The 23,857-nt window shown below is 51.6% G+C and overlaps 1 protein-coding gene, 2 long non-coding RNA genes and 1 pseudogene across 4 annotated transcripts; 2 read left to right on the top strand and 2 right to left on the bottom strand.

Moving 5' to 3' along the window:
- Positions 1–3,615: 3,615 nt before the first annotated feature.
- LOC132340667 (uncharacterized) lies at positions 3,616–5,316 on the bottom strand. The gene is made up of 2 exons (XR_009489984.1): positions 5,039–5,316; positions 3,616–4,857 (listed from the first exon to the last, which is right to left on the bottom strand). It is a non-coding gene; the product is annotated as an uncharacterized LOC132340667 (long non-coding RNA).
- Positions 5,317–14,324: 9,008 nt separating this feature from the next.
- On the bottom strand, positions 14,325–16,709 carry LOC132340580 (zinc finger protein 436-like). 2 transcript variants are annotated; one of them, XM_059871655.1, is made up of 3 exons: positions 16,566–16,709; positions 15,828–16,010; positions 14,325–15,646 (listed from the first exon to the last, which is right to left on the bottom strand). In XM_059871655.1, exons 2-3 carry the CDS (start codon positions 15,877–15,879, stop codon positions 14,826–14,828), a joined length of 873 nt encoding a protein of 290 aa, XP_059727638.1. In that variant the 5' UTR covers positions 15,880–16,010; positions 16,566–16,709; the 3' UTR covers positions 14,325–14,825. The 2 variants fall into 2 exon arrangements, with proteins under 2 accessions (XP_059727638.1, XP_059727639.1); XM_059871656.1 differs by having other exon boundaries at positions 15,828–15,906; positions 16,566–16,707.
- A 74-nt stretch (positions 16,710–16,783) lies between these two features.
- LOC132340633 (uncharacterized) lies at positions 16,784–18,410 on the top strand. Its single transcript, XR_009489950.1, has 2 exons — positions 16,784–16,912; positions 17,247–18,410. It is a non-coding gene; the product is annotated as an uncharacterized LOC132340633 (long non-coding RNA).
- A 1,930-nt stretch (positions 18,411–20,340) lies between these two features.
- Positions 20,341–21,815, top strand: LOC132340440 (zinc finger protein 300-like; annotated as a pseudogene).
- The last annotated feature ends 2,042 nt before the right edge of the window (positions 21,816–23,857 follow it).

Genomic DNA, 23,857 nt, shown 5'->3' with positions numbered 1-23,857 from the left:
AGCAAAAAAAAAAAAACCGTGGAGTACGGAGCCCAAAGGTCCCCCGACCTTTGGCACTTCACGTACAAAACGTGCCAAACTAAAATTCCCTCTTTTTTCCTATCTGTTAGAGCCATCTCCTCCCATTTTTGATTCATCACACCTCTATCTCTGCCCTATCACCACCTTTCAGTGCGCATGCTCCACCATTTTTAGGTGGTCACAAGGCTCTTCGAGGGTCGTCTCTGGATGAAGGCACTCTTCTTCATCACTGTCCTTTAATTCACCTCTGGATGACATATGCGCATTGAGCTAGTATAATACGAGCCAAGCTAGTATAATGTAGGCCAAAACCAACATAATACCATGTTCCAAGCATCAAAGCAATAGATCTTGTATGATTAACATATCCTTGAAACCTAACCAGTTTTTTCTTCTTTTCTGGTAATTTTTAGTAACTGTTATCTCCTGCTCCTTCCTACTTAAATCATCTGCAGGAAAGGGGGAGTTGGAACCCCTCCTCTCCCTTTCGTCTTTACCATTTTAACTATTTTATTATTTCTAAATATTAATTACTTTATCAATATTGATTATTGTTTCAATTTTGTCAGCACGAATCATAGCTATTTATCACAATGGCTATACAAGAAAAGTCCAGCCAAAGGCCACTCCATCATCTCCTCCCAACTAGGATTCTTCTCAACTTCTCTCGTGGCCCATTTCCTCTTATCTCATCTCCATCTGTCTTCTCATTCAACTCCAGGAGGAATCAGCATTTGCAAGGTTTCCATTATCCAAGAAAAGGGTTAAAAGTCTCAAGCTCTGCCTGTCCAGAACTCCCACACCCCCCCCTTCTCCTTCACACTGGTGAGTGCTATCAAATTTCAAGGTGGCACAGGCACAGACACCAGCTCTCTCTCTCTCCCTCGGGGGGATGGAGGGTGGGGGGGTGGGGGGGTTGCCCAAAGCCTCTCGGTGCTCCTCCCAAGGCCCCAGCCTACCTCCTCTGGCCGCATGTCTTCCCCTCCCTTGCCCAGCTCCCCAGCTCGGCCACAGGGCAGGTCTGTTCACTTTCATGGACAGAGCCCAAAAGAGAGCTTCCCCCTGGGAGTTCTCAGCTTTTAACCCCTCTGTGTTCTCATAGGCGTATCCATGTCCTCAGTGGCCACACCAGGTGCCAATATTCAAATCTGAGCACCTATTGGTTTGACCACAGCATCCCAAAAACCCACTTCCTCTCAAACAGGACCGGGATGATGCTCCCAGGCTGGGGAGGGCTGCAGATATGGGGAGCAGTGGATCCATGAGCTTCCTGCTATTCCTTGTCCCCTTCCTCCTCCTCCCGAATTCCATCTCCTTTTCCTCCTATTTCAATTACTACAATTACAACTCAATAATACAATTCTACTTCTCCAAGGCCCATGGGTGTCTTTCACAGTGACAGACTGGAGCGAAGACCAAGATTTCAGACACAATGGGGTGGAAACTCCTCAAAAAAATTCTCTTCCACCCACCCAACCCAACCCAACTCCATGGATATTCACATAATGCCAACATGTAAATACTTTTGTTTTGTCCTTAATTTTCTTTTGATTACTCTTCATCCCTTTAAGACACCTGAAAGTGGGGTAAAAATAAAGAAGTTGAAAAAAGACATGTAAAGCCCTCCCATTTTACTGCTTTATGAGGAGAATTTGGAGTTCAGGGGGATATTCCAGAAGGTCTGGGGATTTCTTGGGGATGTAGGGGAGTCTTCTGCATCGGTGTGCACAGCAAAAGCCAAAAGGGATTGAGCCAATCATTTTGAAACAACACAATCACACTGAAAATGGTTCCATGACCCCACAGAATCTCTTGATACAAATCCCAAATGGCTTAATTCCACTTTCAAAACATCTTAATTTGAGTGGAGCCTCTGGACAAAGTTTTGGCAGACACAGGGTTTCTCCCCAAAGTGGATCCTACAGTGGGAGATCAAGTCGGTGCTCTGGCCAGAGCTCTTCCCACAGGAGACCAGTCTCTTGCCATGATGAATCCTTGGGTGGGAGCTGAGGGCTGAAGCTGGAGCTGTCACTGAAGCTCCTCCAACACTCAGGGCAGGTGAGTGTATGTGGGTGATGGATCAGGCTGTGTAAGGACCTGAGGAGCAGAGCTGCCCATCTTCAAACACTGCCAAGGCCACCCAAGGGCTTTGCCATGAGATAAGCACACAAGGGAGTAACAGGAAGGAGCTGACTCCAGGCCTGGCAGAGGCGAGATCTGGGTGGCACGTGCTGGGAAATGCATGCCCACAAGAATTCCCACTGTGGCAAAGTGTGTAAAGAAGTGACTGCTCATATGCACATCACTGGTCAAATGAAGTTCACCCCAAGTTATGGGCACACTGGCAGCTGCCACCACCAATGACCACTGAATCCTCCCTTCCCCCTCCCATCCTGCCCTCCCCTGATATTCTGATATTCCTCAGTGGATACCTGGCACTTGGACTGTAGGTAAGATCAGGGTGGGACAATTATCCAGGTGTTATCTCAGGCCTGGGGGAGGTTAACAAAGCTGGGGGAGGAGAATGGATCGCTGAGACTGGACACAAAGATTGCAGAATTTATAGGCCACAAGGAAAGCCCAATCCAGCAACTGTGTGAAATCAGCTCTGACTGGGTCAAAGGGAATTCTGGCAGGGGCAGACAGTGACCACCGATTCACGGCCACCAACCCCAGAAACAACCAACTCAAAAGAAAAGAAACTCTGAGCATGTGGACTAACAAATGCAGTCTTCCTAATGAACTTCTGTTCTGCCAGTTGATGAGGTCAACACAAAAGACACAACTTTAAGAAATAAGCATAATTTTCTATAGTTCAAAAGAGCAAAGAATTAAAAAAGGATAAGTAATGTACCAAATAATTAGTACAAAAGATTGCCTACAGCAATTAATAAAGATCCTTGAATGACTGACCCCATGGAAAGGTGACCCACATTGCAGCAGTTTGGGGAGAACTGTTGCCCCTGTGATGGACTCATGTTGCAGCAGTTTGCAGACAGCTGTTGCCCTTGGGATGGACTCACTCTGGAGAAGTTTATGGAGAACTGTCTTCTGTGGTAGGGACCCCATAGAGCAGCAGAGGAACAATTCCTCTCCCCGAGCAGTGGGAGAAGCCACAGATGATGACCTGACTGTAACCCCCATTCCCTGCCTCCTTGTGCTGCTGGGATAGAGCTGGGAAGGAGGGGGGATTGGGGGAAAGGAGGTTTTAAGGGCTTATTTTATTTATTATCCTGCTGTTATTTTGTTAGTTCATTTAATATCTCAAAACAGAGCCTCTTTTGCCTGTGATGGTGTTTGGTGAGGGACGACTTTCCCGGTCCTTATCTCAACCCATGAACCCCTTGTTACATATTTCCTCTCCCCTGTCTGACTGTGGAGGGGAGTGAGTAAGTGGCTTTCATGGGTGCATGGCATCTGGCCAGCATCAACCCACAACATTTGGGTTCCACCCAAAGCCTGGTCAGGGCTCAAGAAGGAACTAGGGGAGTTGGCTTTGGTGATATACCTCCAAACAAGGCCACATATCTGATTTCATTGCTTTGACTGGGCCCTAAACATGGAAAGATAAATACACTTGTGTCACATTACATATTTCACTAATGATCATTGATATTTCACTAATTAGCAGATGCAAGTATCATATAATGTTTGGTTGGAAGGTTCATCTAGAGATCAACTTTGGCGCAGGGCCTGCTGTTCAGGCTCAGTACTTCAATTTCCAGTGTCAGACCCCATCCTGATAGAAGTTTTCCCCTGCATTCATCCAGGTGCCCAAAGACCAGCAGCCAGGTGTCTTCCCAATGTGGATCATGTGGAACATAGGTCACCAGGTTTTCACTCAACATGGATCACCAGGAATGTGGATCACCATGTTTTTGCACAACATGGGTCACTGTGGATAATGCAACATGGGTCCTCTAGTAGGTGATGAAGTTGGACCAGGAGATAAAACTCTTCCTGAAGTCAGGGCACTTGTAGGGCTTCCCCTACTCATGGGTCCATTGGTGTGAAATCAAGACAGAGCTGTAGGAGAAGCTCTTCCCATACTCAGGACACTTGTAGGGCCTCTCAGTGTTGTGGATGTGCTGGTGGGTATGATGAAGGTGAAGTTGTGCTTGAAGCCCTTCCCACAGTCGGGGCAGCAGAAGGGCCTCTCCCTCTGTGTGTGTTTGCTCACGCATGACCAGATGGGAGCGCCTCTGAAAACTCTTCCCACACACAGGACACTTGTAGGGCTGTTCCTTACTGTGGATCTTCTGGTGGTAGATCAAGTGGGATCTGAAGCTGAATCTCTTTCTGCAGCTGGGGCACTGGTAGGGCCGCTCCCCAGTGTGGACAAGCTGGTGGGAGAGAGAGAAGTTTGGAACTCTGGCTGAAGCTCTTCCTACATTCCCTGCATGTGTAGGGCTGCTCCCCAGTGTGCAGGCTCTGGTGGATGATGAGGTCGGAGTCATCACTGAAGTCCTTCCCACATTTCAGGCACTTGTATGGCTGTTCCCAGGTGTGGATCTTCTGGTGGCAGATCAGGTGGGATCTCTGGCTGAAGCTCTTTCCAATATTCCAAGCACCTGTAGTGATTCTCACCAATATGATGCTACTTGTAGACCACCAGGTCTGAGCTTTGGCTGAAGCTCTAGCTGCCTTCCTGGCACAGGGATGGGTCTTTCCTCCTTGGAGCACCCTGGGTTGGATTTGGAGCCCTTCCTCATGGGATATCTCTAAGGTTTTTCCTCCCGTTGGATTACTGTGCTGTGGAGATGCTCAAAACGGCCTCTTCTGCAATGTTCTGCCAGGGGAATTTCTCCTCCCTGGTCTCTGCCTGCAGCTCAGTGCCTGGGGAGAGGAAGGACAAGGAGAGGATGGGATTTGCCTCTATGCAAGAGGGAAGGGGAAGGACTTCCCCCAAATCCATCAGGATGGTGTCAACAGTGGTGTTGTCCTGCAGCCAGGGGAGATACTGGGCTGGGAGATGGAGCAGAGGAGAGGGGGAAAGGTGCATTGACCTCCTCCTCACCTGCCTCAGTGTCCTGGGGCATCTTCCTCTTTCTTACAGCCTCCTTCTCCATCCAGCCAAGGCTTAGAAATGACAAATCCTGGTTTTGGGGGAAAACAAGGTATGGGACTGTTGTGTAACAAGGTATGACAGTGTTGGGTTGGGGTTTCCTCCTGTCCAAATCCATCTCCAGAACTCACCAGGCATCCTATGTCCACACAAACCTCCAAAACAAGATGCAGACCAAAAACCTCTCCTATGGGAAAAGAAGGGCACCAGTGAGTTTTTCAAGAAGCAAGAGAATAGGCAGCTGACTGTGCTTGTGAATGAGCAGCTGCTGGATTTTTGCAATTCCCTTCAGTGGGCACAAAAGCGCGGTGCTCTGCTGCCTCATTCTTCTCCTTCTGTGATCTGCACAGGACTGAAGCTGAGCGAGGTTATTCAGCTTTGCCCCTTTTCAGCATCTGTGCTACACGTATGCACTGTGACATGTCTTGGGATCTTTTGCCTTTGTGAGGCTGTAATGTGCCTGCTGGTACAAAGACCTTTCTATGGTCTCCTGACTTTAGGGTTCTGGGGGTGTCCCCTATACAGGATGCTGGGAGTCCTGCATGCATTTTAAGTTAGATCTCTACAGGGTCTCCAGCCTCTTCAGGTTGCGTGCGTTCCTGGCAATTTCAGGTGTCTTCGCTCTATGGTCTTCCCACTTTGGGGTTTTTAAGGTTCCCCTTCTCTGGGCTGCTTGGGGGTACCATGGGTCCAGGTGGCTCCCCTTCTCTGAGGTCCTGCTTATGAATGCCCAGGGTTTTGGGCATCCCAGGGGTTCTTTCTCTCCTGACTGTGTCCGAGGGGTCCCCCTTCTCTATGCTGTTGGGGGTCCTGGCTTCCCTCCTACGTTGGTAATCTCTCCTCCTATGGAGACTGCCTTGGGTCCGCCCTCTTAGGATCCTGGTTTCAGGGCCCTGGGGCTTCTCCCTCTTTCTCCTGCTCCTCCAGCCTTCTGGGGGTCCCCCAGCACCAGTTTTGCCCCTCTCCCCACACTGGGGATTCCATGTTTCCCCCTTGCCTGGCTCTCCCCGGGGTCTCCAATACTTCTGTCCTTGCCAGCACCCCTCAACGCTTCCACATGGCTCCGGGAACCCCGCATTGCACCACCCATAGCAGGGACTCTGCCAGGGACCCCCAATATCCCACTAAGGAGCATTTGCAGCTCAGCCTTGAAGTCCTGCAAGCTGAAAATATCCTACTCCACCCAAAAAGGCGTCCCAGGGACACCTCAAGATATTTGGGCCGAGCTCCTCTTCCCAGGTTACCTGCAGGGAGGGAGAAACCCCCAGGGGCAAGCTGGGCTGCAAAAACAGTGACCATTGCAAGACTACCCCTTTTCCCTCTTCCTCCTCCTTGTGTCTCCCTACTCCTCCTCTTCCTCCTTCTTAATCCTGCTTTTTTTCTCCTTGTTTGTCCATCCTTTCTCTCGCTCCTTCTTAATCCCTCCTTCTTCATCCCTTTTCCTCCTTCCCCCACAGCCAATACGAACACTGCCTGGAGCAGCTCCTGCCCCTCCTGCACTGCCTTGTATGTTTGCAGAGCTGCTCTCTTGGGCTCCAACGTTTTAAGGTTGCTTAAAGAATCACCAGGAAACCCATCAGCAAAACCAGGCCTCATATAAAAATGACCCTACAACAAAGTTCCTTGGCAGGGTTCACTCTGCCGCTTACTGGATGCTTAAAGCACTCTGAGAAACAGCAAAAACCAAAAATCAATCAATTCAAATGGAAATAAACCCAAAACCATTTTACTGGATGCTGGGGGCGGGGGGTGGGGGGGGGGTGGGGGATGGGACAGAGGAGCAGAGGAGAGAAAAGGATAGAAAAAGGTAAGGATAAAGAGGAATATGGAAGACCCCACTGCTGAGTCACAAGGGTCAGAGTAGACACCTGTGCAAAACTGAGCCTGGATTTCAACAGTTTATGCTTAAAGGCCCAATAGCACTTAACTTAAACTTAACAGCACTTCATTGAAATTTAATCAGTAACTTCACATAGAATTTATTACACCACAACAGGAACATATCTGACTTATTTTAAGTACTGACATATTTTAATCTGACATATTGTAAGTATTTCTGACTCCAGGAAAGCAGCACTCCCAGGACATTTGCTACGGCATATGCAGCGTCACACACGTATGGACAGAAGCAGTCTGTACAAGGTCCCTGAGGGAAATTCCCCTGGAATCCAGTGGATTCACAGAGGCCCCAGCACAGGGAGGTCACTGTCGCAGCTGCTGCAGTTCAGGAGAGTTCCAAGGGTGTAACGTGGAGTCGGTGGTCAGAGACAGAGACACACTTTGGAGTTGCAAGTGGCAATAATAGAGAGAGCTTTATTGTTTGAACCCAGCTTTATAGAGGGGGTTTGAAAATGCCCCAGTCTAAACAGCTCATTGGTCTGATCCTACCACCTCTCAGTTCTCTGACCAGTGAGATGTCTGCAGCTTAGGGTGGAATGTGACTGGGTGAAACTGCCCAGCTTGTACCGTAACTCAAGGGTCTCACTCAGGGCTGCTGTTTATAGGGCCCAAGGGATGGGCTTTAGTCACAGACATTTTCCATCCTGGCCCAAGCTCAGGCCGGTGACTTTCTGGGAAAGGTTGAGAACTAAAATATGATCCCATTTGGGATGTTATTCAGGCAAAAAAAAAAAAAAATTCTAAGGCTGTTGGAGCTTGTTGGACAGCAGCAGTCCCTGGAGCAGATAGTGTTTGAGGTAAGCCCAAAAGGAGCTGAGCCCAGGGTTTGATCATCAAGGCCAAGGCCAAAAGCCCATTTCTCAGATTATGGTTTGGCTTGGTGAAGCGTGGACAGACTCTTCCCCGAGTGTGTCCAGTGATGCTTCGTGAAATCTGAGCTGCTGCAAACCTGTTTCCTCATTTCCCACACTTGTAAGGCCATTTCCTATGTGCCAGGGCTGGTAGGTAGTGAAAGTGGAGGGATGTGTCCCCACCACAGTGCCTGAGCTCCTCCTTGGTGTAGATGTTCCTGTCCATGAACTTCACCTGCTCGGGGTCCTTCAGGAAGTGGCACTCGGCCTTTCCCATCCACTGAACACCCCTCTATGGGCAGAGAGGTGGGTCAGTGGCACCTCAACCCCCAGCAACCCCCTGCACCCCACAGTAGCTTGGGAGCTCAAGAGGCCACCCCTGCCCCTTTTTTCACACCCCACTCTGCCACATGCCTGCCACGGCACTGGCTGCTGGGTGGGGGGAACCCCCCCCAATGGATGGAGGTTTGGGAAACCCCCAGAGCAGATCTACCCCCTCAGAGCCCCCCAGCCCCACTCCGATGGGGAACACAAAGGGATCCCCATAAGAGCATGTTTGCACTGACCCACCACCTCTTATACCCCCTCTCCCACCCCTGTCCCATCATCCTCCACAACCTTGGTTCCCCTCCAGATCAGTTTGGGGGTGGCCTACCCTCTCTCTTGCTCCTTTTGGGGATCCCTCCTATGTTTCCCCCCTTTTCCCATCATGTCCAGCTTCCTGCTGACCTGAGGGCTCCTGGCCCACAGATGAAGGGATAGAGGAGGAAGAGGAGGAGGAAGTGGAGGAGGAAGAGGAGAGGGTAGAGGAGGTATCACGTGCATCTACCATTTACTGCAACTGCAGCCCCTCCACCCCAGGAGGACTGGCCCCTCACATCCCTCAGGTGACTAGGGAGAGGGAGCTTGTCTCAGATATCTTGGGCAGTCCCCAAGAGTGTTGTTTTTTGGGGGGCATCCCGTGGCTGCTGCTGGCAATTGCCCGGTGCTGGCCAGGGGTGTGGAACATTGGGTTTGGGGACTCCCTGTGAGAGCCAAATGTGGGAAAGCCTGGGACCCCTGGAGTGGGGAAAATGGAAATGGGCAATACTGGAACTGTGGGGGTAATATGGATAGGGGAGAGCCCCGGGTACCCCAGAACTCGGAATGGGGGACCAAGAGAGGAGGGAGCCCAACAGCGCAGAGGGGCACGGAGCTCACTAAAGTGTAGGCTGGAAAAAGGGGGAATCTGAAGAGGGACAATTCCTGGGACTGCTAGCAGGCTTGAACAGGAAACCCCTAAGACACGTGGGACCTTCAGCAGCACAGGCAGGCGGAGCCCCAAGAACCTCAAAGTGGAGAGATCAGAGATGGATTTTGGGCTGAATCCTGGTGTTTTGAAAATCTCTATGGACACAAGATGCCTGGTGACTTCTAGAGATAGACTTGGGCAGGAGGAACCTCCAACCCAGCATGTTCACACCTTGTCTATCCTCCCAAGAAAGGATTTCTTATTCCAAAACTTTGCCAGATGGAGGAGGAGGCTGCAAGGAAGAGGAATGTAGGAACGCAACCAGCTAGGATGAATAGTGGTTTAGGCTCAGTGACATATACCGGACACATCAACCTGAGACCATGGGAAACAGGATACGGAAAGAGAACTATCTGGTCAGGTCATGGTGAGAAGAGTGTGGTCATGGGAGTCAGTATGTTGATGGTATGTTAATGGAACTATTTTATATTAAGTCTTGTTTCTGGTTGTTCTTCTCACTTGGTTTGGGACCTGTCACATATAAGGTCTTGTTACGAGTTCATGCAGCTGATTGGACCCCTACCCTCAGAATACCCCTATATATTGTTATGTTCATCACACCCCCCATCACTGGATCTTGCCCTTCAGATTGTGCAGTTTCTGTGTTTGTTATTTTGTTAAAGTTCTCTATTTTTCAGGCAAATCCATCATTCCCGTCCCTCTATTTTGCCATATTGCTCCCAGCTGGACTGGACTTGGTGTTGCAGAGAGCCAGACTGTAATAGAAGAAGATGCCCCAGGACACCCAGGCAGATCAGGAGGAAGTCACTGTCCCTTTCCCCTGCTCTATCTTTTAGCTGAAAATTGCCCTGGGCTGCAGGACAACCCCTCTGCTGATGCTGACCTGTGGGGGACTGACTGAGGGATCTCCTTCCCCTTCCCTCTGACATGGAGGAAAACACCATCCTCTCCTTGGCCTTCCTCCCCCAGGCACTGAGCTGCAGACAGAGACCAGGGAGAACAAATCCCTGCCACAGAACCTTGTGGAAGAGGCACTTTGGAACAGCTCCACGGCGCAGGAATCCAACGGGGAGGAAAAGCCCCAGAGATCCCACATGAGGAGGGGCTGCACACCCAGCCCAGGGTGTTCTGAGGAGGAAAGACCCACCCTGTGCCAGGAAAGCAGCCAGAACTTCAGCCAGAGCTCTGACCCGGGGGTCCAGCAGCATATTCACACCAAAAAGAAACCCTCCTCCTCAACCACCAGTGGGTGCACACGGGGAAATGGCCCTGAGAGTGTGAGGAATGTGGGAAGAGCTTCACTCAGAGCTCCACCCTGATACCCCACCAGAAGATCCACTCGGGGAAATGGCCCTATAGGTGTTTGGAATGTGGGAAGAGCTTCAGTGACTGCTCCCACCTCCTCTGCCACCAGAAGGTCCATACTGGGGAATGGCCCTGTGAGTGTCCCAAGTGTGGGAAGAGCTTAAACTGGAGCTCCCACCTCATCACCCAGAGCGATGCCTTGACCTCACACCAGTAGTCCCACGTGTAAGGGAAGCCCTGCAAGTGCCCTGACTGCAGGGAGAGCTTTGTCCAACTTTATAACCCACCAGAGGACTAATATTGGATGATCCACATTGGGCAGAGACCAGTGGTCTACACTGGAAGAAGATATGTTGACCAATATTCCTGCTGAACCACACTGGCCAGAACCCTCGTTCCAAGTGATCCACATTGTGAAGACATCTGGCTAGTGGTGTCCACATCCTCCTTGTTCCCCACAGGCACCCTGATGAATGCAGGGGAAGGAACATCCATTAAAATGCAGACCAACATTGGAAATTCATTGGGCAGAGCAATCTTGTTGACTTTAGACTCCAAAAAATCTCACCAGCAGCCACCACTCATTTCTTCAGGAGGTATCAGGGAAAACTGAATGATCTTTGAGGTCTTTTGCAACAAAGAGGTCTTTTTAATTCAATTGTTCTAATTCTCTACGGTCCACAGGCATCTTCCATAGACAAGTGGTGATGGATTGTGCAAAGACCAAACTATTCAAATCAAAGGCTTCAAAAAGGGCTCTTCCCACCCAAACAACCCAGCTACAGAGATACTCACATGACACCAACATGTAAATCGTTCTATTTGGGCCTTTGTTTTCTTTTGAGCCATTTTAATCTCTTACAAACAGATGAAATTGGGGCTAAAATACAGTAATTAAACAAAGATCTTCAAATCCCAACTATTTCAGTTTGATTTCAAGGAGAATTTGGGATTTAGAGGAATAATCAGGAGGATTTGGGGATTTTTGTGGAGATGTGGAGTTGTTATCCTCAAAAATAGGTCTGCTCATGCCAGGTGATTGGGGTGTACCAACAGTATGTGTCCCTGTACAGCAGTACCTGAGCCCATCTCTTCTCCAGTAATTCCAGTTGGGTGTTCCAGTACTGGGCCTGGGTGTTCCCATATGGGGTGATGTTGGGGAAGATGAAACAAGAAAGCCTTACAAATATGATTGCCTGGCAAAAGATTTTGAGAATATAGAAACTATAAACGAGATTGAAATGAAAGCAAGCTTTGACATCCCTTAGTTACTGAACAACAGGAAAACAATGGTGTGGCCGGCTGAAGGTAATCCCCTTTTGATGAAACAATACCCTCTGCAAGCAGGCAGGTCCAAGGGTCCGAGCAGACCCTGCCAGCTTGGCAGAAGGGGTCTGAAGAGTAGTTTTTTGGGTTTAAAATGTAGCACAATATGGTAATGTAGTGATTCTTATAGGCTGTATGTAAATGCTATAGGATTTGTATGCTGTACTAGATTGGTTAGTGAGAATCAGAATATTCAACACAGAAGATGATATATTGTATTGTAATGGGAACTTCGCTCTCTTATGCTCTTGCTTTTGCTCTTATGCTCTTGCTTTTGCACTTGTTCTCTTGCTTTTACTATTGCGCTCTTACTTTTCTATGCTCTTAGCTCTTGCCTTTTACGTTATTACCCTCTCATCCTTTCTCTTCTCTCGGGCCTGCTCCGAGCTGCAGCTGGCAGCTCCCAGCAGGGCCCTGTACCCACGCCCTTTGCAATAAACCGCAAGTTCCACGACTTGGCTTCAGAGATCTCTCGTCTCCATCCATCCCGACCGTGCTACCCCCAGTCACGCCTACAGGGTATCCCCTCAAAGTGCCCAAACCACTGTTGAAGTGCTGGAGCTGCTTTAGGTTATAGATGTTCTTGTCCATGAACCTCACCCACAAAGGGCCATTCAGGAAGTGACACTCGGCCTTTGCCATCCACAGGAACACCACTGTGTGGGCAAGGAGGCAAGTTGGGGGATGCACCCCCCTATCCCCACCACCCTACATCAGGCTGGAAGCTCAGGGGGCCACTCTGGACCCCCCTTTCCAGCCCTCACTCTGCAACATGGCTGCTGTAGCACCAGCTGCTGTGTGCGGGGGAGTCCCCTATTTGCTCCTGAGGGAAGGACAGGGGGACTGGGGCCCCTCCTTGTGTGGATCTCACCCCCCCCAGAGCCCCAGGAAATCGCTCCAGAGTTCAAGTGATGGGGGACACGAAGGGTCTCCCACTGGGAACCCTTTTCCCACTGTCCCACCTTCCCTTACGTGTCCTCTCAAACACCTTTCAGTTCCCTCCCCCGCCTCCCTGCTCAACCCAGAGCCGGGGGGGCTCCCAGCACCATCAGTGCACCAGTCCGGCCCCGGCTGCGGCCCCTCGCCCCATGGCCAGCGCCGGGCAGGGGCCGCAGCCCCGAGGCAGCCGCGCTGCACTGGGAGCACCAGTCTGGAGCAGTTCGGAATGTGGGGGGCATCAGCCGTGCCCAGGCAGGGCCGGGCCCCCGCCCGCACTGCCCCCACCTCAGCCACCCTCTCCGGGACAGCTCGGGGGCTGCCCCTGGCGCCCTCCACGTGTTCCCTGCCCTAATTCCCCTGGCGGGGAGCGCTGAGCCTGGGGGTCACAGCTGGAGTCCAGGCTGAGCGCTGCGGGGCTGTCTGGACATTGCTGAGTCACCAGCACCAAGTGCTCTGCTCGGTTGAGCACGGCCTGAGGGCTGAGGCTGCAGCAAGGGGGTACACCCTGCTCCAGGGGGGATGTCTGGGGACCCTCACAGGCCACTACTAACCCCCTCCGGTGGGTCGACCCTGACTGGATGCAAGGCGCCACCAAACCTACTTTGTCCCTGCCCTCTGCACCTGGACAGGGGGAAGAAAATAAAAGGAAAGGCCCAGGAATTGAGATAAGGACCAGGAGGGATTGGTCCCCAAACACTGTCATAGGCAAAACAGACTCACCCTGGGGAAAGGACCTCAATTTATTACCAACCAAATCAGAGCAGGATAATGACAATGAAAATGAGACTTAAAACACTTCCCCCAGCCTTCCTCGTTTCTGGGCTCTCCCTCTTCCCTCCAACAGCACAGGGAGATGGGAATGGGTGTCATGGTCAGTTCATCACAGCTCGTTCCTCCTCCTGCTGCTCAGGAACAGAAGTCGGGAGTCCTTCCCCTGCCCCAGTGTGAGCTGCCACACGGCCTCAGGTCCTTCCAGCAAAGTTGCTTGCTCCAGTGTGGGCTCCTCGGCCCAGGGATCCACAGGACCCTGAATGGAGGCTGCTCCAGCACGGGCTTCCCACGGGCTCAACATCCTTCTTTTCGGGCATCCCCCTCTTCCAGCATAGGCTCCTCCAGGGGCTGCAGGAGAATCTCAGCTCTGGCACCTGGAGCAGCTCCTGCCCCTCCTGCACAGCCCTGGGTGTCTGCAGAGCTGTTCCTTTCACATGTTCCCACTCTGCTCTTCTCTGCACCCAATTCCACCTGCACAAGAACTTTTTCCTTCTTGAATCCATTATCCCTGGGGTGTCACTGGGGGCTTGGTGTTGGTGAGTTGTGAGTCCACCCAGAAGCTGACTTTGCTGGACATGGGGAAATTTCTGGCAGCTTCTCACAAAAGCCACCCCTGTAGCCCCCTACTTCCAAAACCTGGCCACACAGACCCAGTACACGGGCCACCTGGAACATGGATCACCAGGTTTCAGCCCAGTGAGGGTCACTGTGAATCATCCAGTGTGGGTTCTGTGATGGGTGATGAAGTTGGAGCAGCAGATGAAGCTCTTCCCACAGTCAGGGCACTCGCATGGTGTTGTGGAGCATCCACAACGAGCCTCTGTGAACCACCTGCACTCCCAGAGCCCAGAGCAGGCTTGCTTAGACTGCTGATGAACAAGGCCAGAGACCGGTCTTTGTGTGGACCTCCAAACCTGGTTTATTGTGATGAAGAGGGTCCAGGGACAGACAGCTGAGGACAGAGTTTTATATGGGGGGGAAAAAGAGGCAGATCCGAGGCCAATGGGAACTGAGCACAAGTGTTGCAGAGCAGGGGCAGCCAACTGAGGAACCAATGAAGTAACAGGGGCAGAGCATCACAGTAAACCGGGACCAATAGGGGACAAGAGAGGGGAGAACATTCTAGGGGGAGTACCTATAAGGAAAAAAGGGCAGTTAAACTGGGTGATACCAATAAAGCCTGTAGCATTAACATGAGCCTGGAAATGCCCATGGGTGAGACCACTGTATTCAGAGGGAGTCTGTAGCAGGCGCAGGGCCGGCTAAGAAGCTAGCCCCGTGGCTTCATTTTTATTTTACAGGACTCTCTCTTTGATCCTTGTCACCTTTGACCTTCCAGGACTGAGGTATTACAGCTCCAGTTGTGGGCCCCTGGGCCTCCACAGCAGGGCTTCCCTTACAAGTGGGACTGTTGGTGTTGGGTCAAGCCAGAGCTGCTGGAGAAGCTCTTCCCACACTCAGGACACTCGTAGGGCCTCTCCCTGGTGTGGATGCGCCGGTGCAGGGTGAGGTGGGAGTTACGTTTGAAGCCCTTCCTGCAGTCGGGGCAGCGGAAGGGCCGCTCATCCGTGTGAATCCGCTGATGCAGGAGGAGATGGGAGCTGGTCCGAAATCTCTTCCCACACTCGGAACACTCATAGGGCCGTTCTCCACTGTGGACCTTCTGGTGCTGGATCAGGTCAGAGCTGATGCTGAAGCTCTTCCCACACTCCCCACACTCAAAGGGCCGTTCCCTGGAGTGCAGGCGCTGGTGGGTGAGGAGGTTGGAGCGGTCATTGAAGCTTTTCCCACATTCCTTGCACTGGTAGGGCCGTTCCCCTGTGTGAATTACCTGATGGCGGATCAAACAGGAGCTCCGGCTGAAGCTCTTCCCACATTCCAGGCATTCATAGGGGCGTTCCCCTGTGTGAATCATCTGGTGGCGGAGGAGGTGGAAGCTCCGGCTGAAGCTCTTCCCACATTCCAAGCATTTGTGGGACTTGTCCCCCACCTGAGTCTTCTTCACCAGCTCTGAGCTCTGGCCGCCTTCCTGGCACAGGGGGTCTCTGTCCTCCTTGGAGCACCCTGGGCTGGGTTTGCAGCCCCTCCTGGTGTGGGATCTCTGGGGCTTCTCTTCCCCATTGGCTTCCTGTGCTGTGAAGGTGCTCAAAATGGCCTCTTCCGCAATGTTCTGCCAGGGGGATTTCTCCTCCTTGATCTCTGTCTTCAGCTCATAGCCTGGGGGAGGAAGGACAAGGAGAGGATGGGATTTGCCTCTGTGCCAGAGGGAAGGGGAAGGAGATCCCCTCTACCTGTGCCCGGCAGGACAGGCAGCAGGGTTGTCCTGCAGCTGGGGGCCATGATGGGCTGGGAGATGGAGCAGAAGTGAGGGGGAAATGGGAAATGACTTTCTCCTCACCTGCTTGGCTGTCCTGGAGCATCTTCCTCTTCCTTGCAGCCTCCTCCTTCATTCAGCCAAGCCTTAGGAATGACAAATCCTGGTTTTGGGAGGAAAACACTGTGTGAGTGTGCTGAGTTGGAGGTTCCTCCTGATCAAGTCCATCTCTAGAAGTCACCAGGTATCTTGTGTCCATGAAAACCTCTGAAACACCATGAAGCAGAAAAAAAAAAAACCTCCAAAATATTAAGATTCAGCACAGGAGTCCTCCAAGATTCCCCCCTCTGGTCTCTCCATTTTGGGGTCCTGGAGGTCTTCCCTCTCCTGGGTCCTGCTTAGGGTTGCTGGAAGTTTTAGAGGTCCTAGGGGTCCCTTCTCCTCTGACTCTCTGTTTCGGCTGCTGGGGGTCCCAGGGTTCCCACTCTTCAGGCTCGCCCCACTCCAGGATGCCGGGCACGTCCCCCCTCCCAAGTCCCCCGTTTCAGGGTCGACGGAATCCTGCCCTCCCCGTTAACTCTGTGCTTCCTCCTTTCTAGTCTGCCGGGGCTATTCCAAACACGTATCGCCCCTCTCCGGTCTCCCACAGCAGGGACAGCCAGAGCCCGTGTGCCCTGCCCCCCGCCGGGCGATCTCCAGTTGGCGTGCGAGACCCCGCATCCTCTCCCGGCCTCTGCCGATAGACACAGCCGGGATCCCTTGGAACAAAACACCTCCCGGGGACGCCCAAGCTATCTGGGGTAACTTCCCCCTCCCCGGTACCTGCGGGATGAGGCGGGGCAGATGCTCCACAGGCCGGGAAGGCTGCGGACACAGCGTGCGAATTTCCTCCTCTTCTTCCTCCTCCGCTTTCTGCTGCTTTTTCTTCTTCGCCTTTACAGAAGATCAGACAGCTACAGAAGCTGGCCCTGGTACATAAACTCGAGGCAAGAATCAGAATAAACACCCCTCTTCCTCGCCGTCTTTCAGCTTCTCCTCCTATTCCGGCTCCTGCTCCTCCTCTTCCTCTCCCCTTGCGCCGCCGTCAGCGTCCCCCGCTCCGCCTGCGGGCCGGGGTCTCTGGGGGGACGGAACGGGACCCGGTAAGAAGAGAGAAGATGTTAGAGTAGGTGGGTCAGCCCCGAACCGAGATGGGGGGAGCTGGGATTTGGGGGTACGAGGGGAAAGGAATGGGAGAGGGAAGATGAAGGGAGGTGGCGCAGCGGGAAGGTGGTTCCCGAAGGGGGTCCCCTCATAGCTCCTTGGAGGGGTTCCCTGCGGCTCTGGCGGAAGCAGATCCTCTCTGGGGGGGCTCTTGAGGGGTTCCCCCTGCCCAGCAGCCGGTGGGGCAGAGGGGAGTGGGAAAGGGGGGTCCGGCATGGCCTCCTGAGCTCCCAACCGGCTGTGGGGTGCTGGGAGCTGCTGTGGCGGGGGGCACACCATGACCTCTGTCCCTGCCCACAGAGGGGTGTTCCAGCAGAGGGGAAAGGCCAAGTGCCCTTTCCAGAAAGGCATTCCAGAGCGGAGCTGGACAGGAACAGCTCGGGCACTCCGTTGGAAAGCCGCTTTGCATCATCCTGTGCTGATTCCTGTCTACCTCTCACCCAGCTCCGGGCTCTGGAAATTCTCTTCTTCCATTTGCATTCAACACCCACCAGCACTGGCATACAGGAATAGCGTTACAAGTGTGAGGAATGTGGTAAAAGGGTTCAAAGCCTCTCAGATCTCATGAAACATCAGTGGACACACTCGGGAAAATCTCTCCCCAGCCCGCCCTCCTGTCAGGCCACACCATGATCTGAGAAATACTTGTGTAGGCCTTGGCCTTGAGAAGCAGCCCCTAGGCTCAGCTCCTCTTGAGTTTATCACCAACACTGGCTGTTCCAGGGACTGCTGCTGTCCAACAAGCTCCAACAGCCTTAGAATTTTTTTTTTTTTTTGCCTGAATAACATCCCAAATGGGATCATATTTTAGTTCTCAACCTTTCCCAGAAAGTCACCGGCCTGAGCTTGGGCCAGGATGGAAAATGTCTGTGACTAAAGCCCATCCCTTGGGCCCTATAAACAGCAGCCCTGAGTGAGACCCTTGAGTTACGGTACAAGCTGGGCAGTTTCACCCAGTCACATTCCACCCTAAGCTGCAGACATCTCACTGGTCAGAGAACTGAGAGGTGGTAGGATCAGACCAATGAGCTGTTTAGACTGGGGCATTTTCAAACCCCCTCTATAAAGCTGGGTTCAAACAATAAAGCTCTCTCTATTATTGCCACTTGCAACTCCAAAGTGTGTCTCTGTCTCTGACCACCGACTCCACGTTACACCCTTGGAACTCTCCTGAACTGCAGCAGCTGCGACAGTGACCTCCCTGTGCTGGGGCCTCTGTGAATCCACTGGATTCCAGGGGAATTTCCCTCAGGGACCTTGTACAGACTGCTTCTGTCCATACGTGTGTGACGCTGCATATGCCGTAGCAAATGTCCTGGGAGTGCTGCTTTCCTGGAGTCAGAAATACTTACAATATGTCAGATTAAAATATGTCAGTACTTAAAATAAGTCAGATATGTTCCTGTTGTGGTGTAATAAATTCTATGTGAAGTTACTGATTAAATTTCAATGAAGTGCTGTTAAGTTTAAGTTAAGTGCTATTGGGCCTTTAAGCATAAACTGTTGAAATCCAGGCTCAGTTTTGCACAGGTGTCTACTCTGACCCTTGTGACTCAGCAGTGGGGTCTTCCATATTCCTCTTTATCCTTACCTTTTTCTATCCTTTTCTCTCCTCTTCTCCTCTGTCCCATCCCCCACCCCCCCCCCACCCCCCGCCCCCAGCATCCAGTAAAATGGTTTTGGGTTTATTTCCATTTGAATTGATTGATTTTTGGTTTTTGCTGTTTCTCAGAGTGCTTTAAGCATCCAGTAAGCGGCAGAGTGAACCCTGCCAAGGAACTTTGTTGTAGGGTCATTTTTATATGAGGCCTGGTTTTGCTGATGGGTTTCCTGGTGATTCTTTAAGCAACCTTAAAACGTTGGAGCCCAAGAGAGCAGCTCTGCAAACATACAAGGCAGTGCAGGAGGGGCAGGAGCTGCTCCAGGCAGTGTTCGTATTGGCTGTGGGGGAAGGAGGAAAAGGGATGAAGAAGGAGGGATTAAGAAGGAGCGAGAGAAAGGATGGACAAACAAGGAGAAAAAAAGCAGGATTAAGAAGGAGGAAGAGGAGGAGTAGGGAGACACAAGGAGGAGGAAGAGGGAAAAGGGGTAGTCTTGCAATGGTCACTGTTTTTGCAGCCCAGCTTGCCCCTGGGGGTTTCTCCCTCCCTGCAGGTAACCTGGGAAGAGGAGCTCGGCCCAAATATCTTGAGGTGTCCCTGGGACTCCTTTTTGGGTGGAGTAGGATATTTTCAGCTTGCAGGACTTCAAGGCTGAGCTGCAAATGCTCCTTAGTGGGATATTGGGGGTCCCTGGCAGAGTCCCTGCTATGGGTGGTGCAATGCGGGGTTCCCGGAGCCATGTGGAAGCGTTGAGGGGTGCTGGCAAGGACAGAAGTATTGGAGACCCCGGGGAGAGCCAGGCAAGGGGGAAACATGGAATCCCCAGTGTGGGGAGAGGGGCAAAACTGGTGCTGGGGGACCCCCAGAAGGCTGGAGGAGCAGGAGAAAGAGGGAGAAGCCCCAGGGCCCTGAAACCAGGATCCTAAGAGGGCGGACCCAAGGCAGTCTCCATAGGAGGAGAGATTACCAACGTAGGAGGGAAGCCAGGACCCCCAACAGCATAGAGAAGGGGGACCCCTCGGACACAGTCAGGAGAGAAAGAACCCCTGGGATGCCCAAAACCCTGGGCATTCATAAGCAGGACCTCAGAGAAGGGGAGCCACCTGGACCCATGGTACCCCCAAGCAGCCCAGAGAAGGGGAACCTTAAAAACCCCAAAGTGGGAAGACCATAGAGCGAAGACACCTGAAATTGCCAGGAACGCACGCAACCTGAAGAGGCTGGAGACCCTGTAGAGATCTAACTTAAAATGCATGCAGGACTCCCAGCATCCTGTATAGGGGACACCCCCAGAACCCTAAAGTCAGGAGACCATAGAAAGGTCTTTGTACCAGCAGGCACATTACAGCCTCACAAAGGCAAAAGATCCCAAGACATGTCACAGTGCATACGTGTAGCACAGATGCTGAAAAGGGGCAAAGCTGAATAACCTCGCTCAGCTTCAGTCCTGTGCAGATCACAGAAGGAGAAGAATGAGGCAGCAGAGCACCGCGCTTTTGTGCCCACTGAAGGGAATTGCAAAAATCCAGCAGCTGCTCATTCACAAGCACAGTCAGCTGCCTATTCTCTTGCTTCTTGAAAAACTCACTGGTGCCCTTCTTTTCCCATAGGAGAGGTTTTTGGTCTGCATCTTGTTTTGGAGGTTTGTGTGGACATAGGATGCCTGGTGAGTTCTGGAGATGGATTTGGACAGGAGGAAACCCCAACCCAACACTGTCATACCTTGTTACACAACAGTCCCATACCTTGTTTTCCCCCAAAACCAGGATTTGTCATTTCTAAGCCTTGGCTGGATGGAGAAGGAGGCTGTAAGAAAGAGGAAGATGCCCCAGGACACTGAGGCAGGTGAGGAGGAGGTCAATGCACCTTTCCCCCTCTCCTCTGCTCCATCTCCCAGCCCAGTATCTCCCCTGGCTGCAGGACAACACCACTGTTGACACCATCCTGATGGATTTGGGGGAAGTCCTTCCCCTTCCCTCTTGCATAGAGGCAAATCCCATCCTCTCCTTGTCCTTCCTCTCCCCAGGCACTGAGCTGCAGGCAGAGACCAGGGAGGAGAAATTCCCCTGGCAGAACATTGCAGAAGAGGCCGTTTTGAGCATCTCCACAGCACAGTAATCCAACGGGAGGAAAAACCTTAGAGATATCCCATGAGGAAGGGCTCCAAATCCAACCCAGGGTGCTCCAAGGAGGAAAGACCCATCCCTGTGCCAGGAAGGCAGCTAGAGCTTCAGCCAAAGCTCAGACCTGGTGGTCTACAAGTAGCATCATATTGGTGAGAATCACTACAGGTGCTTGGAATATTGGAAAGAGCTTCAGCCAGAGATCCCACCTGATCTGCCACCAGAAGATCCACACCTGGGAACAGCCATACAAGTGCCTGAAATGTGGGAAGGACTTCAGTGATGACTCCGACCTCATCATCCACCAGAGCCTGCACACTGGGGAGCAGCCCTACACATGCAGGGAATGTAGGAAGAGCTTCAGCCAGAGTTCCAAACTTCTCTCTCTCCCACCAGCTTGTCCACACTGGGGAGCGGCCCTACCAGTGCCCCAGCTGCAGAAAGAGATTCAGCTTCAGATCCCACTTGATCTACCACCAGAAGATCCACAGTAAGGAACAGCCCTACAAGTGTCCTGTGTGTGGGAAGAGTTTTCAGAGGCGCTCCCATCTGGTCATGCGTGAGCAAACACACACAGAGGGAGAGGCCCTTCTGCTGCCCCGACTGTGGGAAGGGCTTCAAGCACAACTTCACCTTCATCATACCCACCAGCACATCCACAACACTGAGAGGCCCTACAAGTGTCCTGAGTATGGGAAGAGCTTCTCCTACAGCTCTGTCTTGATTTCACACCAATGGACCCATGAGTAGGGGAAGCCCTACAAGTGCCCTGACTTCAGGAAGAGTTTTATCTCCTGGTCCAACTTCATCACCTACTAGAGGACCCATGTTGCATTATCCACAGTGACCCATGTTGTGCAAAAACATGGTGATCCACATTCCTGGTGATCCATGTTGAGTGAAAACCTGGTGACCTATGTTCCACATGATCCACATTGGGAAGACACCTGGCTGCTGGTCTTTGGGCACCTGGATGAATGCAGGGGAAAACTTCTATCAGGATGGGGTCTGACACTGGAAATTGAAGTACTGAGCCTGAACAGCAGGCCCTGCGCCAAAGTTGATCTCTAGATGAACCTTCCAACCAAACATTATATGATACTTGCATCTGCTAATTAGTGAAATATCAATGATCATTAGTGAAATATGTAATGTGACACAAGTGTATTTATCTTTCCATGTTTAGGGCCCAGTCAAAGCAATGAAATCAGATATGTGGCCTTGTTTGGAGGTATATCACCAAAGCCAACTCCCCTAGTTCCTTCTTGAGCCCTGACCAGGCTTTGGGTGGAACCCAAATGTTGTGGGTTGATGCTGGCCAGATGCCATGCACCCATGAAAGCCACTTACTCACTCCCCTCCACAGTCAGACAGGGGAGAGGAAATATGTAACAAGGGGTTCATGGGTTGAGATAAGGACCGGGAAAGTCGTCCCTCACCAAACACCATCACAGGCAAAAGAGGCTCTGTTTTGAGATATTAAATGAACTAACAAAATAACAGCAGGATAATAAATAAAATAAGCCCTTAAAACCTCCTTTCCCCCAATCCCCCCTCCTTCCCAGCTCTATCCCAGCAGCACAAGGAGGCAGGGAATGGGGGTTACAGTCAGGTCATCATCTGTGGCTTCTCCCACTGCTCGGGGAGAGGAATTGTTCCTCTGCTGCTCTATGGGGTCCCTACCACAGAAGACAGTTCTCCATAAACTTCTCCAGAGTGAGTCCATCCCAAGGGCAACAGCTGTCTGCAAACTGCTGCAACATGAGTCCATCACAGGGGCAACAGTTCTCCCCAAACTGCTGCAATGTGGGTCACCTTTCCATGGGGTCAGTCATTCAAGGATCTTTATTAATTGCTGTAGGCAATCTTTTGTACTAATTATTTGGTACATTACTTATCCTTTTTTAATTCTTTGCTCTTTTGAACTATAGAAAATTATGCTTATTTCTTAAAGTTGTGTCTTTTGTGTTGACCTCATCAACTGGCAGAACAGAAGTTCATTAGGAAGACTGCATTTGTTAGTCCACATGCTCAGAGTTTCTTTTCTTTTGAGTTGGTTGTTTCTGGGGTTGGTGGCCGTGAATCGGTGGTCACTGTCTGCCCCTGCCAGAATTCCCTTTGACCCAGTCAGAGCTGATTTCACACAGTTGCTGGATTGGGCTTTCCTTGTGGCCTATAAATTCTGCAATCTTTGTGTCCAGTCTCAGCGATCCATTCTCCTCCCCCAGCTTTGTTAACCTCCCCCAGGCCTGAGATAACACCTGGATAATTGTCCCACCCTGATCTTACCTACAGTCCAAGTGCCAGGTATCCACTGAGGAATATCAGAATATCAGGGGAGGGCAGGATGGGAGGGGGAAGGGAGGATTCAGTGGTCATTGGTGGTGGCAGCTGCCAGTGTGCCCATAACTTGGGGTGAACTTCATTTGACCAGTGATGTGCATATGAGCAGTCACTTCTTTACACACTTTGCCACAGTGGGAATTCTTGTGGGCATGCATTTCCCAGCACGTGCCACCCAGATCTCGCCTCTGCCAGGCCTGGAGTCAGCTCCTTCCTGTTACTCCCTTGTGTGCTTATCTCATGGCAAAGCCCTTGGGTGGCCTTGGCAGTGTTTGAAGATGGGCAGCTCTGCTCCTCAGGTCCTTACACAGCCTGATCCATCACCCACATACACTCACCTGCCCTGAGTGTTGGAGGAGCTTCAGTGACAGCTCCAGCTTCAGCCCTCAGCTCCCACCCAAGGATTCATCATGGCAAGAGACTGGTCTCCTGTGGGAAGAGCTCTGGCCAGAGCACCGACTTGATCTCCCACTGTAGGATCCACTTTGGGGAGAAACCCTGTGTCTGCCAAAACTTTGTCCAGAGGCTCCACTCAAATTAAGATGTTTTGAAAGTGGAATTAAGCCATTTGGGATTTGTATCAAGAGATTCTGTGGGGTCATGGAACCATTTTCAGTGTGATTGTGTTGTTTCAAAATGATTGGCTCAATCCCTTTTGGCTTTTGCTGTGCACACCGATGCAGAAGACTCCCCTACATCCCCAAGAAATCCCCAGACCTTCTGGAATATCCCCCTGAACTCCAAATTCTCTGCATTCATCAGGGTGCCTGTGGGGAACAAGGAGGATGTGGACACCACTAGCCAGATGTCTTCACAATGTGGATCACTTGGAACGAGGGTTCTG

This window comes from Haemorhous mexicanus, chromosome 32 (assembly GCF_027477595.1).
Source record: "Haemorhous mexicanus isolate bHaeMex1 chromosome 32, bHaeMex1.pri, whole genome shotgun sequence".
NCBI lineage: Eukaryota > Metazoa > Chordata > Aves > Passeriformes > Fringillidae > Haemorhous > Haemorhous mexicanus.
The sequence above is the reverse complement of the archived record's forward strand: the minus strand, read 5'-3'. Positions and strand labels throughout refer to the sequence as shown.